This window comes from Mesoplodon bidens, assembly GCF_964165515.1.
Source record: "Mesoplodon bidens genome assembly, chromosome: 5".
Classification (NCBI taxonomy): domain Eukaryota; kingdom Metazoa; phylum Chordata; class Mammalia; order Artiodactyla; family Ziphiidae; genus Mesoplodon; species Mesoplodon bidens.
Genome location: NC_138161.1, coordinates 2,390,427 through 2,410,083, shown reverse-complemented (window position 1 = coordinate 2,410,083; position 19,657 = coordinate 2,390,427). Strand labels below are relative to the sequence as shown.

General features: G+C 61.1%; 2 protein-coding genes across 9 annotated transcripts in view; one reads left to right on the top strand and one right to left on the bottom strand.

Annotated features, from left to right (window-relative positions):
* Window positions 1-383: 383 nt before the first annotated feature.
* CFAP410 (cilia and flagella associated protein 410) lies at window positions 384-10,296 on the bottom strand. 5 transcript variants are annotated; one of them, XM_081235844.1, is made up of 7 exons: window positions 10,138-10,296; window positions 8,713-8,731; window positions 7,281-7,327; window positions 4,855-5,084; window positions 3,720-3,891; window positions 2,923-3,016; window positions 384-852 (listed from the first exon to the last, which is right to left on the bottom strand). In XM_081235844.1, the coding sequence occupies exons 1-7, from the start codon at window positions 10,212-10,214 to the stop codon at window positions 721-723; spliced, it is 771 nt and encodes a 256-aa protein (XP_081091970.1). In that variant the 5' UTR covers window positions 10,215-10,296; the 3' UTR covers window positions 384-720. The 5 variants fall into 5 exon arrangements, with proteins under 5 accessions (XP_081091970.1, XP_081091971.1, XP_081091974.1 ...); XM_081235845.1 differs by having other exon boundaries at window positions 2,923-3,013; XM_081235846.1 differs by lacking the exon at window positions 384-852 and adding an exon at window positions 860-1,685.
* Window positions 10,297-15,888: 5,592 nt separating this feature from the next.
* Window positions 15,889-19,657, top strand: part of TRPM2 (transient receptor potential cation channel subfamily M member 2) — a 50,683-nt gene continuing 46,914 nt past the window's right edge. For 2 of the 4 annotated variants that reach the window (XM_081234948.1, XM_081234947.1), the window contains exon 1: window positions 16,593-16,990. In XM_081234948.1, the coding sequence (XP_081091074.1) occupies window positions 16,876-16,990 (115 nt within the window). In that variant the 5' untranslated portion in view covers window positions 16,593-16,875. Of the gene's footprint in view, window positions 16,292-16,592; window positions 16,991-17,781; window positions 17,941-19,657 lie in introns of those variants that run through there. The other 2 variants (XM_081234950.1, XM_081234949.1) reach the window with 2 other exon arrangements.

The following is a 19,657-nucleotide window of genomic DNA, read 5'->3' as shown; positions in this document are numbered from 1 at the left end:
GGCCTACGACTCTTCCCAAAGGAAGAGAACATAAGACACAGTTTCCAGAAGGCTGTCCCTTCCCACGCAGCTGCTTCACGTCCCCAGACAGAAGCGGCAGGCCTGTTGTCCAGGTCTTCTCACTCGGGCAGCACAGACCCTCTGTGTCGTGCAGGGCTTTCAAGAACGGACACAAGGGCCCTGCAGACAAAACGTCCCTGGAGACGGTAGGCAGCCCACCCCTAAGGCTGCCACTGTTCTGGAAGTCTCCTGTGGTCAACAGAAATCCATCCCATGACAGAGTCAGACAACTGGCTGAGAAAACACATGTGCGAGCGACTGCCCTTACCTTTAACAAGAACGTCAAGGCCGTGCCTGTCATTCAGGAAACATCTGCTTCCAGATCAGACTTTGGAAAAATATTTATTAGGGAGAACGGCTGCAAAGCCCACCTTCAGGAAGAGGCAAGTCAAGGTGGCCCTGCCACGCAGGAGGGCATCTGGCTACGGCCCCTCACAGCAGGGGGCACAGGGGCAGGTCTGCCAGCCAGCCCCTCCTGCCCTGGCGTGGTGCCCATCCACAGCGAAAGCTCGGCTTTCCTGGGTGGGCGAGCCTTCCTAAGGACGCAGCCCTGTGCGCCGAGGCTCAGCCTGGGGTCGAGCAGAGGCCGCAACTGTGACCCCCCACTGTCCCAGGTGTGCGGGAAGATGCCGGACTTCAGCTCGGGGTCCCCGCCGACAGTCACTCCATGGCCTCCTGCAGCTCCTGCTTCTGCAGGGCCTGGAGCCGGCTGACCACGCGCTGGTGGACAGCCTCCAGCCCCTCGCTGTCTAGTTCCCGCAGCAGCAGGAGGATGGCGGTCAGGATGTTGTTCTGGGGGCACAGAGAGTCCCTGGGTGAGCATCACGCCTGCGAGGCTGGGCCGCCCACACCACGACACATGCGCACATCGCGGGAGCACAGCCTGCAGGAGGGCGGCCTTGCAGGCAACAGGTGGAGACTCCGGCGGCCGGAAGCCACAGTCGTGGCATGGGTGTGGCACTCACTGCCGGCAGGGGCTTCCTAAGAACTGACTTAGGTCCTGTTCACAGCCCTGAGGCCCCAAGAGGCGGGGCGGCAATGGAGCAGGGGCCAGAAGCAGGCTCTCAGCAACACGCACTCAAGTGCACACGTGCTTAGTGTGTGATGCACCCGTGTCCACAGAGCTACACCTGGTTTCCATCTGCATTTGAGCAGGGAAACACTGCCATTCCTACTAGGAAAATTCTGGAAGGATTTTGCCCAAGGCGCCTACTTGAGCCGATCCCTCTTGTGGGATGACCTGAGGCACAGCTGCAAGCCAGAGCACGTGGCCCGTGTGGACACGTGAGGACACGGCTCAGAGGCTCACGCTTGGGGCGCTGATCCCTGGCTCTGCAACGCCCTAAGACTCCTGCTGCCCTCAAATCTCACCAGCCCTCCCCCGTGTCCCCAGGTCTTCCTGGCCACCGGCACCTTGCACTCAGAGGCTTGCGGGGGGCTTGGTGCCCACAGGGACACCCAGCCTGGCCGGGACCCTCGGTGGCAGAGCCAGGGCCCTTCTGTTCTCTGCTTTCAGAGCAGGTGTCCTGTTTGAGCAGGTCTGATGGTCTTTCGTTTGCATTTATGGCAGGCGCGGAGTTGAACCAGTGTCTTCAATCTCTGGTCCACTCTGCGCCGCAGAGGCCCTGGAGTGGGAGTGAGGGTGGGCGGAGCTTCAGGCCTTAGCCCACCTGCTGGGCACACCTGCCACTGGGGATGGTACATACCTCGGGCTCCTCCCAAAACATGTGGGAAGTGTGAGCAGGACCCTGAGCTGCCCCACGCGGCCACCTCATTGAGAGTGTTGCCACGAGGGGACAGTGACCTGCCGGGGTGGGGCAGGGTGGCGGAGACTAGCCACAGGCCAAGCGACTGCTGCCTAGATCGGCCTTCAGCCTGCGGTCACATCTGTCCACAGCCCTGGGGGCTGGCACTTCCAAGGACGGGGCCTCAGTCCATCCACTTCTGTACCTCCCGTGGGCTTTGCACGCATTTCAAGTGGTCACCGCGTGCATGAGGCCCAGCCCGTGGCTTCGGGCAGCCCCGCTCGGACTGTGGTGCCCCCCTTCATGATGCCACAGGGAAGTCACAGCACCTGACAGCTCTGGTCAGGCCGAGCCAGGGGCTGGAGCAGGTGCCGGGGGGTCACGGGCCTCCCCACAGCCCCCCTTCCCACGTGAGCCGGTGGCAAGGTCCCCCTGGGCTGGGCTGACTGGTGGCCCATTCCCCTGCCAATGACCGGCCCAGGGAACTGACACCGAGCCTGCTGGGGGGCAGGGGGCACGTGGGGAAGATGTCGCACTGGTAAGAGGACACACGGCAACAAACGGCCCCAGCCTTCTGCCGGCCGCGAGCCTGCAGCAGGGCATCCCTGTGAGCGCGGGACGAGCCCAAGCACAAGCCAAAGTGACACGAGAGGACCCGGAGGGACCCGGGGCTTCGCTGACGTCACTCAACTGCCCACGTGACCTACTTATCGTTCAGCCGACGAGCCGTGATCCTTACAGGGATGCCTGTGGAGCCGTGGGCCCTGCCGCCTGGTCACTGCACAGGGACACCGCCACCGCCCTGGCCAGGAGGGTCCCTGCTTCTAACCGCAGGCGGGAGGCCTCTCCCCAGGCAGCTACCTTCCCGCCCCCAGACCACCCTCGGCACAGCTCCGGGTACAGGGGGGCCCCGCTGCGCTCTCAGGTACCCCCTCCTCCGTCTGCCATGTCCAACCGGCTTAGATGTAGACGCAGACTCTGGACCCAGATGGTCGGCTTCCCACCCTCTAGGGCCTGGCTTCGCGCGTCCCTGTGGTGTCTCCAGCCCCCGTCCCCCAGCCCCCAATCTCCACATTCTGGGGCCACTTCCGGCCAGAGCCGCCTCCGTCACACTCACCCTGTTCTTGCGACTGCTTGTGGCCGCCCTCTGCGAGAAGGAGGGAAACTGGTCCCGGGAAGGGCGCTTCAGGCCGAGCTGCCCCTGGATGCTGCTGGCGGGGGCGGGTGGGGGGAGGACAGTGGTGCGTGAGGCCCGAGGGGCACGGAGCCCCACCCGCACTGTTCACACCACATCTGTGGGTCCGGCGCCTCGGGGAACAGCGAGGAACCCCGTCCGCAGGGAAAGCCCCACTGCAGGACTCTGCTTCTGCGGGGACAGGAGCAGTGGACGGGGGGGCGGGGCAGCTGTACGTCTCTGACCCCTGGGGTCGCCTCCCTGCTCCCGGAGCTCCCCCCAGGCCCGGGGGGTGGGGCACTAGCACAAATGCTGCACGAGCCCCAGACAGAGCAAAGGCCACGTGCCCGCCCTCTCCCGCTGCGGGACAGCACGGCGCGTGGGCCTCATCTGCAAGCGGACGCCCGGCCTGGGGCCCCGCTGTGAACAATGCTCGCCACCACGTTCCCCAAGTCCAGCTGCTGCCCACAAACATCTGTGACAATCATTCGATTGAGGTGCCCTGTGGGTCAGGGAGGGAGGGCCCTGCCCGCCCACTGGCCCGCCGCCCCGAGTCCACCACCCCCCGCAGGGCTGGTCCCGCACTCGCACGAGCTCCCCGCTCTGAGCCTTCTCCTGGCCACGTGGCTGACCCCAGGCCGGGGGCCCGAAGCCAGCCCAGAAACAAACACCCGCACCCCCCCTCCAGCCCCAGAGGCGCAGCCGCATGCGGGAGGACCGGGCAGGCCCGCGGGCCACACCTGGTCTCCTCCTCGCCGAGGCTCAGCGGGTCCCGTGGCATCTCGGCGGCGGCGTCCTCGGTGCTCAGGGTGTAGGACAGCTCAGGCGGGCCATTCCCCGAGTGCTCTCTGCTGGGGGCCGTGACCTCCTCTCCCTCCACCAGCGCTCGGGACACCTCCTCCTCCGTCACAGCTTGGGAGGGGGAGGGAGCAAAAGCATCAGTGGCCTCACCGCAAGCGAGCCCCGCGAGCCGTGGCCCGGCCGTCCGCTCGGCACTCAGCACGGTCTGCTTCGGAGGTGAGGTGGCTGTCTGTCCACCCCGACGGCCAGCACCCGGGAGCAGGGCTGGGTCCCCCACCATTGCATCCCGCCCTGGAGGTGCTGGAGACACAACAGATGGCCAGTGGCTGCTTGTGAATCTGAACTTCAGCATTTGCCAAAAGCAGATAGATACTCATAAAAAACCCTAAACTAAGACAGGTTTTTAAAAGGAATAGACTACACTATATTTCTTCTATTTCACTCACACGTGACAGTTTATCTGAAGTTTATTTATATTAAAGTCATTCACCTAGGAGAAAATAATCGTGCACATAAGGGTCAGGAAGCAGCATAGAGAACGCCAGGGGATTCACAGGAAAAGGCTTGGCCCTGGAAGCGAGCTGGAACCCCAGAGGCGGGAGCAGGAAAGGCCCACACACATGGCCTCGTGCGTGACGGAGGAGATGCGGGTTGAAACGGCAGGAAGGCGCCCCCCAACCCCCCACCCCACCCCCCAAACAGCAAGGCGCCCGGCGTGGGAGGGGTCAAGGAGCGATGGAGCCCCCTCACCTGCTGGCATCACCACCTCGGGACCCTGTCGACCAGCAGTGATGCTGCCCGGCCACCCAGCCCGTCACGCGCTCCCGGGGCAAGTGGGTGAGCATTTGGAGCAGGGGGCACTTAGCAGGACAGAAAGAAGCAGTAGCTCAGCGCCTCGACGGCGGGACCGAGCAACAGCTGCGCGGGTTCAGCTGAGGTCCTGCCCTCCGCGAGGGGCCGCGCCGGGCGGCAGACGGCACAGCCTGGGCACCCCGAGGAGGCCGGCCTCCCCGGCATCTGCGAGGGGGCAGGGGTGGAACCTGCCCACGTGCGACCCGGCCCGCGGGCACCTACCCTGGTTGTCCAGCTTCTGCAGGTGAGGCAGGTTGCGCAGGACGGTCATGCGGTAGAGGTGGGGGCAGGCGCCGCAGCAGGGGTTCTCGGCCAGCCACAGCACGCGCAGGCACGGGAGGCCCTTCAGGTAGAAGAGCTCCGCCAGGCTGGGGATGCAGTTCTTGCGCAGGTAGAGCTCGCTCAGCTGCCGGCAGCGGCTCACGGGCTCCAGGGTGGAGATGCTGTTGACGCTGCAGGGAGATGGCGGTCAGTGCCCGCTGGGGCACCCCCGCCCCATGGAGACGAGAGCACTGCTGGGCCAGTGCCCACCTGCCCTCGCCTTAGAAGTAGGTCAGACCCGGCCGTGGCTAGTCAAGTGCAAGGGAGGGCCCGGGCCCAGGAGAAAGCCCTGGGGGCGGGGGAAGCTCCTCCAGCTGAAGGTGGGAGCGGCAGCCTCCGCTCTGTTGAGGCCGTGAGGAGTCAACCTTGGGGGTAGGAGGTCTCATCCCCCTTACAGGACAGGAGACGGCAGCCTCCCCGGGACACAGCAAGCCCAAAGCTGGCAGCGGCCAGGAAAACCCATGTGACCAAGAACCGAGCACTGAACTTCCAAACCCCAGGTTCACAAAAGAAACAGCTACGGGTTTAAATTATGAGTGAACCAGACACAGGAAATCAGCCAGGCACCCGGCAGAGACCTACAGGTTGGAGCTGACGGAACGGGATCACCCCCTGCACACCCAGGCGGACCAGCCGGCTGAGCTCGAGGGGGACAGCCGAGCAGCCTCATGCCCTGAGCCCCAGGCCGCAGGGGACCCTGCCCGACGTGCCAGGCCGGTCTAGACCCCCCTCTGCTGGACGCCGCGTCTGTGCAGGGCGGGCTGTGTCCCAGCTCCTGCCTTAGGGCCGCTGCTGCCCCACCCGACACTCACGCGTCAACGCGGCGGCTGGTGTGCTCGGCGGCCGGGATGAGGCTGACGCCATCTCACCACAAGCAAACCCAGGCTTTGGGATCCTCACCATCGGGGAGCTGCGCAGGCCACGGGGTGAAGCGAGAACTTCAACCTGCAGCGGCCCGGAGTCCCCTCCTCGCCCACTGGGCTAAGGCTGCCGTTGCTACAGACCGAATGTGTCCCCCAGGTTCAGATGCTGAGATCCTGACCCCCGGTGCAGGGATGTTAGGAGGTGGGGCCCCCACGAGCGGGGTCAGTGCCCTTATAAAAGGGACCCCACAGAGCTGCCCGCCCTTCTGCCAGGTGAGGACACAGGGCGAGGATGCGTCTGTGAGCCGAGAGGCAGCCCCTCACTAGACCCTGATCTCGGGCTTGTGGCCTCAGCACTGTGAGGAACGAATGTCTGTAAAATCCCACTAGTCGTACGGGGTGAGTGACAGTGGACGGCTGGCGCTCCCCGTGGCCCCCTGCACCTGCCCCTCCTCGCCCCCACCCCACCCCACCCCACCCTGGGGCCGCTGCTGCCTTCACCCCCGTCCCACGGGCCTCGCAGCCAGGGAAGCCAAGGCACGCAGGCCCGAGCTGGGACCTGGGCGGGAGACCGGTCCTGGGCCCACTCCTTCATTCATTCCTTCATCGCGCAAGAAGGTGCCGGCCTGAGCCTGTCGGGTCGCGGCTGGGGGTGCGTGAGCACAAGGTGGGCGGCACGGCACCCACCAGGTGACCTCGGAAGGCGCAAAGGAGGCCGAGCAGAGGGCTAGGGAGGGACGAACAGGATGGCCGGCTGTGTGATGAGGAGGTAAGTGACGGGATCTGCACGGGACCAAGGTCCTGCGACCTTCTGAGCTGCCAAACAGGGAGTCTGCCTTCCTTACAGGGCTTAAATCTCCCTGAGGTTTTAGGTGTGGGGACCTGCAGAAAGCACCCACCCTGGCATCTGGCAGGGTCAGCTCCCTCCCGGGCCCAAAGCAGACAGGACAGAGCTCAGGGCTGGAGGGCGTTCCTCCCTCCCCCTGACCCTGCAAACTCCCCAGGCACCTGAAGCCCCAAAGGCAATATTTGGTTCTTTCAAGGTTTCCTTTGTTAAACGGCTGATGATTCTGGAGGAGGTCAACTATTACCAAGGACAGATCGTGTGATGCAGGGAAGCTGGCAGAGCTCCAGGCAGTGACGGAACCAGGAGGGCAGAAAAGGCTGGGCGCTGGGGCAGACGGGGTCACCCTGGGGCGGCTGCTCACCATTAGGAGGGCGGCACCCACGGACCCCAGGACGGGCAGGGCAAGCTCAGGGGGAGGCCCGGTGCCCTCCAGGAAGGGGGCGGAGGTGCGGAGCAGCCAGGCCCTCGTGCTGCCTGGGCCTGGCCTGCAACAGCGGCTCTCCCAGACCGTGGCTGGGAATTTTCAGGTTACCTAAGGGCCTGCAGGAGGCATGTGAACATTCTCCTTCTCTTGCAGCCCCGCTGACTTAAGAGTGGGGCGGGCCGGCATTTAGTACCTGAGGGTGATCACTTCCAGGCTAGGCATCTCCTGGCATATGGAGATCTAGGAAGGAAAAGAATGTGATTTTGCAAAAGTCGCTGGGCACTGGCCCTGTGACGTCACGCCTCTCCAGCAGCCAAGAGAACCAAGTTGGAGCTGCAGTCCACCCCACACCAAGGGCCTAAGCAGAGGAGCCTCCCTCACCCCAGGAGCACGCAGGGCTCTGCATCCCGCTCCCCTCTGCAGCCCAGACGTCCCCTCTACCTGATGGAGAAACGGGCACCCTCTACCAGATGGAGAAACGGGCACCCTCTCCACAACTTTAAACAGCATCATGACTACCAAATGCTGCCAGCCCTCGAGACGGAGCATTCCTAATTTTAGATACCCTCAAAGGACATCCATAAGGGGAGCTGGATGGACAGAGAACCTTTCTTCTTGCTGCCCCTGACATCCAGGGAAAGGACAGAAGCCGCTTCTGGCCAACAGAGCTGTGCCAATAGGGAGACAGGCTTGAAACTGGATCTCAGACCATCTTAACACTGACTCAGTGGAAGAGAGCAGCGGGGCTCAGGATGGCCCACGCAGCCCCCCGACCTGTAAGGCTGAGGAACGGTGAAGCCCCAAATATCGGTGTGCCTGCCAGACACCACGCATGGGGCCAGATGGGGTCCCTGACATCAACAAGCGCACTGTCTGGTCAGAATGCTTCACATTTGCAGTGGATCCGTTTTCTGTTATGGTGGTGTTTTGCTTCGTTTGTTTTTGCTGCTGAATAGGCAGCATTTCAGCTACAGAACGAGGTGGAACTGGCTCTTCGGGACACGCCCTGACAGCGCTTCCAACACGGTTCAAGGCACAAAACAGAAGTCAATAAGAACTCGCTGACCAGCACCCACGCTCTGTGCGAGCTGGAGACATTCATCCCAGAAACGGACGGGTGGGCAGGAGGGGACAGAAATCTACTCGTGGACATACAGCTCAGCCCGGCGGCCCAGCTCCGAGCTCTGACCCCACCCAGGCCCCATCTCTTCCTGCATGGGAGTCGGGGTGAAGCTGGATCTGACCAAGGGGAGGAGCTGAAGTGAAGAAACTCCTCGGGGACGTGAAGTCCAGGAACCTATACAAAGAACCCTCCGGCTGAGTGCACTGCTCCTGAAAGCCAACCAAGCCACTGGGGCTCCTCCCCGGGTGGGAGCAGGCCTGTGCCTTGGACCTGCCCGCTCCCCTGGGAGGCCTGCCTTTCACCTGCAGGAAAATGTGTGCAGGAACATCACAGTGCACTTGAGTCCTGTAGAACTTTTTTTTCATGAGTGGTTCTGCCTTACGAAAACTGCTCAAGGAACAAAGTACTGGTCGGCCGCCTGGATCGAATGGGAGCGGTCTGTCAATTTAACCAGCCTCTTGGGGACCAGGGATTGTCTGGAGATGATCAGCATGATACTTACATCAGTGAGGCGGCTGCCCCTGGGGAGAGAAAAAGACATATGCACTTTTATTTTGTTAAAGTTGAATTTAAAACATTAAAAACAAAAATTAATGACAAACGTCTACAGACTTGAAGAGTCTGTGATTTTAAGGACAAAGTAAAAGAAAGCTTCCCCAGATAACTGACAAAGGTGCCAAAAATCGTTTCCTGGTTGATTTTGGACAAAGCTATTTGATACTGGCGGGCTCCTTCGCAGACTGAGGCACGGCAGAGGTTGCCCCATTTGAAGGGCACAAAGATTTACTCATTCTCAAGGCTGTTGCACTGAGGGATAATTCCCTCACTAATGTGCATAAACAAGGGAGCCTTTGTAAGGGCCAAGTTCAAAGGCTAAACATGCAACTTATGAAACACACTTCAGAAAGCCTGGAATAGGGCTGTTGTGCCTCCCTGCTTAGGGGAAGAATGACCGCCCTATGCAGAACAAAGGCACGCATTATTGAAGACAGTGACAGGGATGCCGTGGCCAAAATACCAGACGTGCAGGGCAAAGAGACAGGCTTTTAATGAACAGGCAGAGTTCACTGCAGTCAATCTGCCCGACACCAGTGGGAGGACGGTCTACTTCTGGCTGAACGCCACCTCAACTGTCCAGTGTACAGGGCGCGTGGAGCCGTGCTCTGAACCCCCAGTGAACGTGTGCGGACCTTTCCGGAGTTTCAGAAGTACTTCTGGTCCTTCCTCGGCCCAGCTAGGCCTGGCCGCCCTGCCTTTGAGCCTGCACCTGTATCTCTTCCTGTCACCTCCTGGACAGTAAGTTCCCTTGGGGACAACCCCTCTCCGCACCCCCCCAGGGCTCAATTACAAAAATGTTCACTGAAGCATCACTTTAGAGTCTCCGTTTCCTTTCTTTCCCCTAGCAAGGGTGTCAATCACCTTGATCTCCCACCTTATCAGCAGGCCTGGCTCCCGGGGACTGCTGGCAATGTCAGAAATGAGACCTGTCCACAGAGGGAAACGTCTGCCCACTAAAACTACCGAGAAGCCCAAGAGCCAGTCTTCAAGGAGGGCAGCTTTGGAGCTGTGTGTGAAATACCACTGCTCAGGAGGAGTGAAAATTCTGAAACGACCTTTCCCCAAAGGGCCCCTGAGCTTATGGCGTCACCTCCCAGAGGCTGTGAGCCCCTGGGACCGGGCAGACCAGCCTGGACAGGGGCCAGGAAGGTGAGGCCAGAGGTGCCCCCCTCCACCCCGAACCCTTCTCGGTCCCGCCCCAGAGCAGAGGGGGCGGGCTGGGGTCCCCGCTCCAGGGCCGAGGTGCTGGGCAGGGGTCTCCATTCCTAGACGACTCTTCCCAGCCCTGTCCCAGGGAGGGGGTCCCGGGAAGGGGGTGCCGGGCAGCGGGGAGGACACGCGGGGACGGCCCCCGGCCTCTGGGCCTCACCAGCAGTTGAGCTTCCGCACGCTGTGCAGCTCCGAGGCCTTGGCCCGGGACAGGACCATCTTCCGCGTCAGCTTCATGACGGCGAGCCGCCCAAAACCCTCACCCCTGCCCCGCTCTCAAATTGCCAGCTACCACGGAGGCCGTCCGCCAGGCCGCGGCGCTTCTCCAAGGGGCGGGGCCCGCGTCGTCAGGGGCGGGTTCCGAGAGCCCATTGGCCGGCAGCGAGGGGGCGGGCCGACGCGAGCGCACTGGGGCCGCCTGGGCTTCTGCTCCGCGCATTGGCTCCGCCCCTGGCACCGCGCGCCCGGTTCTGCGCATGCGCATTGTGGGGACCTCGCCCCCCGGCTCTGACGCAATTCTCGTGCGTCTCTGGCGCGGTTGTGGCGCGATTCTGGGGCGACAGGGTTGGAAACTGCAGCCAGCCGCGGGACCCCGGTTGGGTCCCGAATCCCAACCCCCGGCCCCCAGCCCCCTCCCCGATCCTCGAACCCTGGACACCAACCCCGGGCCCCAGTCCCCGCCCCGAGTCCCAAATCCCGAACCCCATCCCCTGGCCCTAGCCCCCGCCCCCGCCCAGAGCCCTAACCCCGGGCCACAGTCCCCGCCCCGAGCCCCATGCATTAGAAGTGATGGTCTCGTAACTGCCCTGAATTAGAAAGATTTAAAGTGTTGAGAACTCCAGGACAGTCCCAGGGCCGCGTTGATACTCTCCCTCTCAGCATTTAAGGGAAGGCGGCAGGTGCCAAAGGTACGGGCCAGCCGTAACAGAGACCTCGCAAGTACTTAAACATTTTAGAAATCAAAGGTTACTTGGGCTGCAAAGTACATTAAGACAGATACCCGGGATCTCAGACCCGTTAGAACTGACAAGACCAAACTCAGCCTCCTCTGGGACCTCTTTCCCATTAGGCCCTGGTCCAGCCTTTGGCCTGCCCAGCCCAATCTCAGCAAAGATCCTGCTAAGTCACCCCCACCCTTGATCTCTGGTCGCCCTCATTATCTGATTAAGCGCCTCATCCCTCCCTCACAAGTGGTAGCTAATCTTGGCCTGTAGTTTGCAAGATCCCCTGCCCTTGAAGTCTCTTAGTAACTTTCCATCCACTGGCCCCTCACCGCTCCTTGGCTGTAAATCCCCCTTTTCCTTGTTGAACTTGGAGTTGAGCACAATCTCTCCTCTAATTGCAATAATCTTGAATAGTCTTCCTTACTCTTTTAACAAGTGTCAGAATAATTTTTTCTTTCACAGGGGTCAGAGGTTGCTTTCCCAGGGTGTCACAGCCACATCCGAAGCCCATGGCCCTGGGGAGTGGTGAAGGACCTGCCTGTACGAGGGACCCCTGGCAAGAGCAGGGGTTGCAATTCAGTGGGGGAGAGTGGAATTTTGCTATAGGATCTCCCATCCAAGCCCACCATTTTTATTGTAAAGACAATGCAGAGAATTCTAAAAAAAGAAAAGCATCCCCACGGTAGTTTAACAACTGCTGCGTTTTCTGTATTTCATCCTGTGTGCTGTATTTTGCTGGGACACACCATGTTGTGAGGGGTCTACCAGTCAGTTCTTGCCCTGAGCCCCCTCATCCATGCCTGGGTCCTACCGTATGGTGGGTGGGCCCAGAAACAATCTTGAGTGAGTGGAACCGGGTGCGAGGGGCATGGGGCGGAGGGCACAGCTAGCTGGAGCACAGGTGGCCCAGACCCCCATGCCACCTCCACTGTTGTCCCAGTGCCTGTGGCCCCACGGGGGCTCCTCTGATCAGCTGGTGAGGGATGGCCTGCTCAGTGTGGGGCTGGAAACCGCAGGGAGCTGCAGGATGTCACCCTCGGGTGGCCCTGAAAGACTGGTGAAGGCTGATGCCCGCAACAGGCAGAGCTTCAAGCAGGGTGTCAGCCTGGGCTTTGGTTTTATCCCACTTGCAGGCTGGTAAGTCAGCCTGTTACTCCTTCGCGGGTGACGGCAGGAGACTGCGGCTCCTGAGTCAGAGACAAAGGATGGTTTACTCCTCGCGGCACTGGCACATTTGCGTCAGCGCCCCGACCCGAGTTCCACGGGAGCGACGCGAGGGGCTCAGTGGATGCTCACTGCCCACGCTGCGGGTTCATGCGGGACCAGGACGGATCAGGGAGCTCTGGATCCACGCTTTTCCAGCCACCAGCAAGCAAGCCTCATCTTGGTCCAGGGACGACATCCCTCATGTCTCACGGTTACCAGCTGTAGGAACAACCCAAGGAAACGGCCTTGCAGCCTTGGCACACCAGCGAGACCTGTAGGTGAGCAGGAGGTCCCGGGAGTGCGGGCCCACCACGGGGAGCGCCTGTTCCTCCGCTCTGGGATGGGGAAGGGCACTGACTTTGGGTCACGCGTGGACTCACAGGTGGGCAGGAATGGCCTGACCCTCTGGGTGGTGGTGGGACCGGAAGGAGAGAGACGGGAGAATCGGGGACCGGGAGGTCTGGCAGAGACACTGGGGGTGGGCCGCGGTGCAGAGATCCTCACACCCAGCAGTGAGGCCACCGGGCACCGCCCATGGACGAGGCGCTGGACAGCCAGGGAGGGCAATGCCTCAGCTAGTTGATGGCCCTCAGCCTCTGTCCTTAGCCAGCCTGGTGCTGGCTGGTGAGTCAGACAGGGCAAGGCCACGGTGGCCCAGATGGAGGCCGCACACGGTACCATCCCTCGGAGAGACGGGACGGTGATGCACTCGGGCAGGATGGACAGGTTCTGGGGCTGGCCTCGGCTTTCCCGCCCGCAGGGCCTCAGGCAGCAAGCACCATGGTCTGAAGGCTTGCTGTGGTTTGATCCACCAGCACAGGGTCCCACAACATCTCGTCAGATCAGGGGACCCACATCAGGGGCAGGAAGACCCTGCATGATCTGGCCCCTGCCCCCTCCCCTCATCTCATGCCCCACTCCCCTGGCACACTCCACCGGCCACCATGGCCTTCCTGGTGGTCCTCAAACACACGACTTGAGTTCACCTCTGGGCCTTTGCACCTACTCTTCCCTGGGTTCAAATGGCTTTCATCGGATTGTTCTGGTTCGATCCATCACACTTCCTTAGAAAATGGATCACTTCCTTGATGCACCCTGCTGAGAAAGGCCATCCCAGCTTGCCTGACACTGACCCCGTGACCTCCAGCTCCTGCCCCGCTGAACTCCTCAATGTTTTTCACGCCCTGAGGTGGTTTATGTCATTCTTCCCCTGGACTGCAGGTCTGGGATCCTCTTTTCCCCAGAGCCCCAGCCCCTAGACAGGGTCTGCCCATGGTGAGGCTGGCTGACCAACGTGCATGCAGGGTCTGCAGGTGCCTTTGGATGCCAGCTCTGGCAGTTCCCCGAGTCACCGCCCCCTCACCACCCACTGGGGGTGAGAAGGTTTCCTTCCACACTGGGTCGTGAGGACTGCCAATGGACGTGGGAGCTTAGCGTGGTGCTTGGCAAGTGGATGGGAGCTGGCGGGTGGGGGGACCAGCCGAGCGATCAAGCCTCTCTGCCCTCATCCGCCGACGGTGATGCCGGCCGGTGCAGAGAGCAGCCCGGACAGACAGACTTGGCTGCAAACCACAGAATGGACTTGTGGAAGAGAAGTGAGGCCTGTGTTTACTCATTTTATTCTGTGTCCTGACTGTCTGGGTCATTTCCATGTCCGTTCTCGACCTTGTCGCTGCAGAATGAATGGACCACCTAGTAGAGCTTTCTGGGCGGGCACACAGCCACGAGGGTGTCCACGGCCTCTACCCTCCTGGGCAGCACCACCGTGCCCACTTACTTCCATGGGCAGTCCCTTTTGATTAGACGTTTCTGGAATGCAGTTCATCCTTTGACCTCAGAAATGAAGTGATGAAGGAAAACAAGGTTGTCCCCCAGCATGAAGCCCACTTCTCTTGGTCCTCTCTCTAGACCAGGGTCAGCGACCCCCAGCCAACAGGCCAGATCCAGCCACTGCCTGTTCTTGTAAATAAAGTTTTATTGGCACACAGCCAGACCCATCCGCTTATGTTTTGCCATTGGCTGCTCTCTCGCTGCAAGGGCAGAGTTGAGTAGTTCAAACCGAGACCATCGCCTGCAAAACCTGAACCATTAACCATCCGGCCCCATACAGAAAACGTCTGCAGCCCCTGCTCTAGGCTCTGGCCTTGTTGGCTCCCAGCCCTCAGACCCTCCCCGCCTCCCTCTGCTCTCCTCCAAGGAGCCTGCAGCCTGGCCTCTCTTTGCTCCTGTGTATTATTCATGACCAGGGCTCGCCATGCTAATCGGTTAGATCATCATCTTTTCAGTGATTGTGGTTTTTCTCTCGCTGCCAGACCAAGGGGCTTTATATCTTGGGCATGACGTCCGTGCTGTAACAAAGTCTTTGGCGCTGCATTTCCTTTATCTGAACTTGAAACAACCCTCGGTCAAGATCAGTACTCGCCGCTCTTGTACTTTATGGTTCCTGCTTTTTATTTTTATGGAAAAGACATTTCATAATTGCCCTTGCAGCGGTGTCTGGCAGGTGGAACAGGACCTTCTTGTGAAACATGTTGGTCTCTAGAAGGGAAAGAACCCCACAGGGAACAATGTGGGCACATATGTTTCGTCAGAAGCCTGATTCCTGAGATACTTCACCTTAAGCAATGTTCCCACAGAGGCCCTGGGGTACCTGGAAACGAAAGCCAGCCCGTCTGCACCTGTCCATCGATGGTCCTGCAGTTATACTTCTGTCTCATGAAATATTAACTTCCCCTCAGTGTGCTTTTAGTCATGATGGCTCTTGGGCCAGAGGGCATCAAGGAAGGAGCCCTGGGTGAGAGTATGGGCACAGCTGTTGACAAGCAGCTGCAGACACGGGTGGGTCTCCTCTTCCTTTGCCTGTTAACTAGGGTCTGAGATGCCTTTCTGGGGTTGTGGCCATCCTTGTAGCAGGATAAGTCCTGTAGCGGCCACTCACTGAGCGCTTGCTGCTTGCGGGCTCTGAGGATGCAACAGTGATGTCTGGAAGGCTGTGCCCCCTGCAGCGTGCGTGCAGCCCAGAGCCATTGGGTAGCACCCACTGTTGCTGTTCTTTAACTCCGTGGTGCCAACCACCTTGGAGGAGTGGCTCCAGCTGCCTTTAAAATGTCTGGAGAAAACGATCAAGTGCTGTACGAGGGGCTCTGATGGGTTCCGACACCTTCCCCAAGCTGCTTAGAAACCTCCTGATGACCGGAGAGCGAGACAGGGGCCAGCCTTTGGCCGGTGGACCCGTGGCACTGCCGGCTGGCTGCTTTGTGGAGAGGCAGGGGCGGGTGGGGGTGAAGGGCCTTCCAGAGGAGGGTGCTCCGGGCAGGAGTCTGGACACTAGGTCAGCATACCCAGGGGAGGAAATGAGGGTCAGCAGGCAGCCCCCCGGGCCCCGGGATCAGAGAGGCACAGGACCCTGTTCACGTCCCTGGACCCTGAGCAAGGGCCCGGGAGTGGCCGTGGGGTCTTGTGGGGGGCAGCTGGGAAGGAGAGAGCAGAGGGTCTCTGTTGGGTGAGAGGCTTGTGGCCGGGGAGTTTGGACCTTTAGGGAAAGTTGGGATCAGGCTTTCAGAATACAGTCCCCTCTGCCCTCCAGCCAGGGGGACTGAGCGGGGCAGGTCAGCCAGGGTGGAAATCAGGCACCTGAGGACCCAGGGGCCAGCGCAGGGCAGGGTGGATGCTGTGCGGTTGCGTCTTTCCGGCTCCCTCGGTTCCTGCCTTCCCGGGAACCGTCTCCTGGCTTTCGGGCCCCCAGGAAGACAGGTGACGGCAGGGATAGGCCGGCAGGGGAAGTGGTTCACCCAGTGCCGGGGGGGCCCCCTGGGTCTCCAGCTCTGGCTGACACAATCCCCACCCAGCCCTGCGCACTCCCCTCCCAGGGCTCTTTGGACTTGGCCAGAATCGCTGCCTCCGGGTTTACACGTGCCGCCAGCCTCTCGGGAGGGTGTCTGGGGAGGCTGACCCCCCAGCTCGGGCGTCTGGGAGACCCCGCTCCTGCGGCTCTTCTCTCCTCTTTGGCTCTGGCCTCGGGCGCGGGACGGGGCGGGCTGCGCTCTCCGGAGCCGTGACGCAGAGCGCGCTGCGGGGCCCGAGATGCGGGCGGCCCCGCGGGGCCAGGGCTGCAGTCCTGCGCAGCGGCGCGAGTGACGCGGGGGCGCGGGCCTCCCCGAGCAGGTAGGCGCGCCGGCCGGGGCGGAGGACAGCGGGGTGCGGCGAAGGCGCGGGTCTCGGGGAGGAAGCGCAGGGGTCCGGGGGCGCCGGTCGGGCCGGCACTAGCGGAGCCCAGGCTGGGGTGCGTGCGCCGCGGGGTGCGGGGACCCAGGCACCCGCCTGGGTGCAGGCTCGGCGGCGGGAGCTGGGGCGCGGCTGGGGTTCGGGGGCGACTGCAGGCTCTGGGGTCTGAGTGAGCCGGGGCGCGGAGGGCTGGGCGCGGGCCCGGGCTGGGGTGCTGGTGCGGGGCTGCGGCGGGCGTGCGGGACGGAGGCAGGGACTCAGACAGCGCGGGTGCGGGCGTCTGCTGGGCTGCGGCGCGGGACGCAGGCGCTGCGACAGGGCTGGGCGCGGTCTGTCTGGGGGCGCCGTGTCCCAACTTGGGGAGATCAGGGACTTGGCCATCTCAGGTTCTTGCTCCGACAACCCCCCCCCGCCCCCGCCAAAGACCTCCCGGCCCAATTCTGTGGCGGTACTTCCTTTGCCCCTCACCCCGCGTGTGGCTATTTATAGTCTGGGAAGTGCTTTCACAGCCAGGATTTCAAAGGATGCTGGAGCGCACGGTGCGGCTGGGAGCAGCTGCAGGGTTTAGAGAAGTGCAGAGGCGGGCGCACAAAGGGCCGCAGCCAGTGCGCCCAGGCCCGCTTGCGGTTCTGTTTCCTGGTGAGTCTTCCGGGCTGGGGAGGGTGGAGTGCCAGCAGGAGGTCTGTCTTGGTGAGTCCCCGTGGTCTTGCCCCGTGGTCTTGAGTGGGACATTCACCCCCCTCGCTCCCCTCTGTGGCAACAGCTTCACATTCTTGTCAGTGTCCTGTGCTAAGTGACGTTTGCGGGTGTGCGTGTTTTGTGGCCGTATACTCAGGCCTATGCAGTCAGATACTCTCTCTCTTCTTGGAAGTCATTTACTTTCAGAGTTTTCTCAACACACCTGTGCTAATTGCTTATGAAGAATTTTAGCTATAAAACAGGGTGGCCAAATTTGCTTTTAGGTGATATGTGAAGAAAGCAACTGATGATATGATTTTGGGGAGAAGAACCCCAGGGAAGGTTGGATGGGGGGCTTTGTAAGGTCACCGTCAGCTCTGGGTTTCCGGACTCTCCCAGGGCCTAGGCTGGCGGACAGGGAGCTGGGCATGGCGGGGCTGGGTTGGGGGGAGGGACGGGGGAGGAGGGAGGAGAGGGTCAGGCCAGCATCCCCCCTGCAGCTGGGCATGGGAATGGTTACACATGGCTGGCTCTGTCCCGTGAAGTCTGATGGGGTGGTGGGTGGGAGGAGTGGTGTTTGACACATTTCCCAGGGACCTGTTGGCAGCTGGGATTTGAGAAAATCCGCACAAGCCTCTGTGGGTGTGCTGAGATGGGCAACTGTCTGAAGAATGTGAATCTGAGCAAACGCACTTGAGTTTCTTAAGACCAAGTCCTCTATTGCTCATCCTTTTGCTCTTTGTCCTGTACAGGACCGAGCCTTGGAGAGGGGGGCGGGAGCTGCCTCTAGTCCAGGTCCCCTTACAGACTAGCTGCCCGGCTGTGCGCCTTTCAGAGCCTCATTTTCCTCTTTGGTCACCTGGAACATTTCCTGCTCATCCGCTTCCCTGAGAAGCTGGTCGTGAGGCCAGGTGAGCTGCCATATAGGACTGCAGATGGCCCTGTAAGGGCCACACAGGTATAAGGCCCCCTCCACCATGAGTGCTGTGCCAGGAAGCCCTGGAGGGGCTGCAGAGCCAGTGCTGCTTACTGCCGTGTCTCAGTCCATCCAGGCCACTATAATAAAATTCCACATTCGGTGGTTTATAAACAGCAGGCATTTATTCCTCACAGTTCTGGAGGCTGGAAGTCCAAGATCAAGGTGCCCGCAGGGTTGGTGAGGGCCCCTTTGGGTTGCAGGGAGCTCTCAGGGGCCTCTTCTGTAAGTACCCTGATCCCATTCACGAGGGCTCCACCCTCCTGACCTAACTACCACTCAAATGCCCCATCTGCAAATACCATCGCATTTCGGGGGGCGGTTTCAACATAGGAATTTTAGGGGAACACACTCAGACCATAGCATTCTGGCCCCCAAAATTCATGTCCTTCCCACATGCAAAATACATTCACTGCATCCCAACAGCCCCCAAGTCTTAACTCATTCCGGCATCCACTCCAAAGTCTGAAGTCCAAAGTCTCCTCTAAATACTACCTAAGTCAGGTGTGGGGGGACTCGAGGTAGATTCACCCCGAGGCAGCGTCCTCTCCGGCTGTGAACCTGGGAAACCAGACAGTGTTACCCAGTGCAAGTTCGTGTGCCCGACGGACACACAGTGAGGCCAGAACAAACTGAAACGTCGGAGTCTGGAGCAGAGAAAGGTTTATTGCAGAGCTGAGCAAGGAGATGGGTGGCTTGTGCCTCCCCAAACCCCAAACTCCACAATGGCCTTCAGCAAAGCATCGTTAAAGGCCAAGTGATGGGGGGAGTCACAGGGTCTGTGATCAGCTCGTGCACAGCTCTCTGACTGGCTGATGATGAGGTAACGGGTGGGGTCACAGGGGCTCACGTGATCAATGCTCAGGCTCCAGTAGGTCTGGGGGCTACATGCTCACAGTCATCAAGTAGTTAGCGTCTTCCACTTGGTGGGGGAGGGGGCCGGGTGGTTTCACAGATGTGAAACAATGCAGGAAATATACAGCAGAGGATGTGGGAAAAGGGCCTGCCCCGAAGGCGCCATAGGGTCCTGCATGCTTACAACAAGCTGTGTGCTTCCAGAACACAGGCGTAGGGAGGACATTCCCATTCCAAAAGGGAGAGGTTGGAAAAAAAGGCAGGTGACAGGTCCTGAGCAGATCTAAAGCCTTGAGGCCCACTGTGGGGGTGGTCCTGCCCCTCTGCTTTGCTGGGCACCGTCCGCTCTGCACGCTCCTGCCCCGGAATCACAGGCCAGGGGCTCCACCGCTCTGGGGCTGCCCTGCCCCACACACTGCCCTCGAGGCAGCCCTCTGCCGGGGCGTGTGCCCTGGGCTCTGGGCGCCTGCATCCTTCAAATCCGGGGGCAGGTAGCCACGCCAACCCCGGCCCCCCAGGGCTGTGCACGCTTCCCATCAGCAGAGACAGCATCTTGCAGGCGCTGCCACACCAGACTGGCTGGGGCCACGCTCCTGCTGAGGAGTCCAGGATGCGAGGGGTGCAGGGCAGCTGGGCCCCCCTTTGAGATCATTCTGCCCCTGATGCCCTCCCACTCTGGGCCTGTGCTGGGAGGGCAGCCCCGTGAGCTCCAAAATGCCTTGGGGTCAATCTTCCATTGTCGTGGACGTGGGTCCCGGCTTCTGATGAGATGGCTGACCAGTCTCCCCAGCTGGATG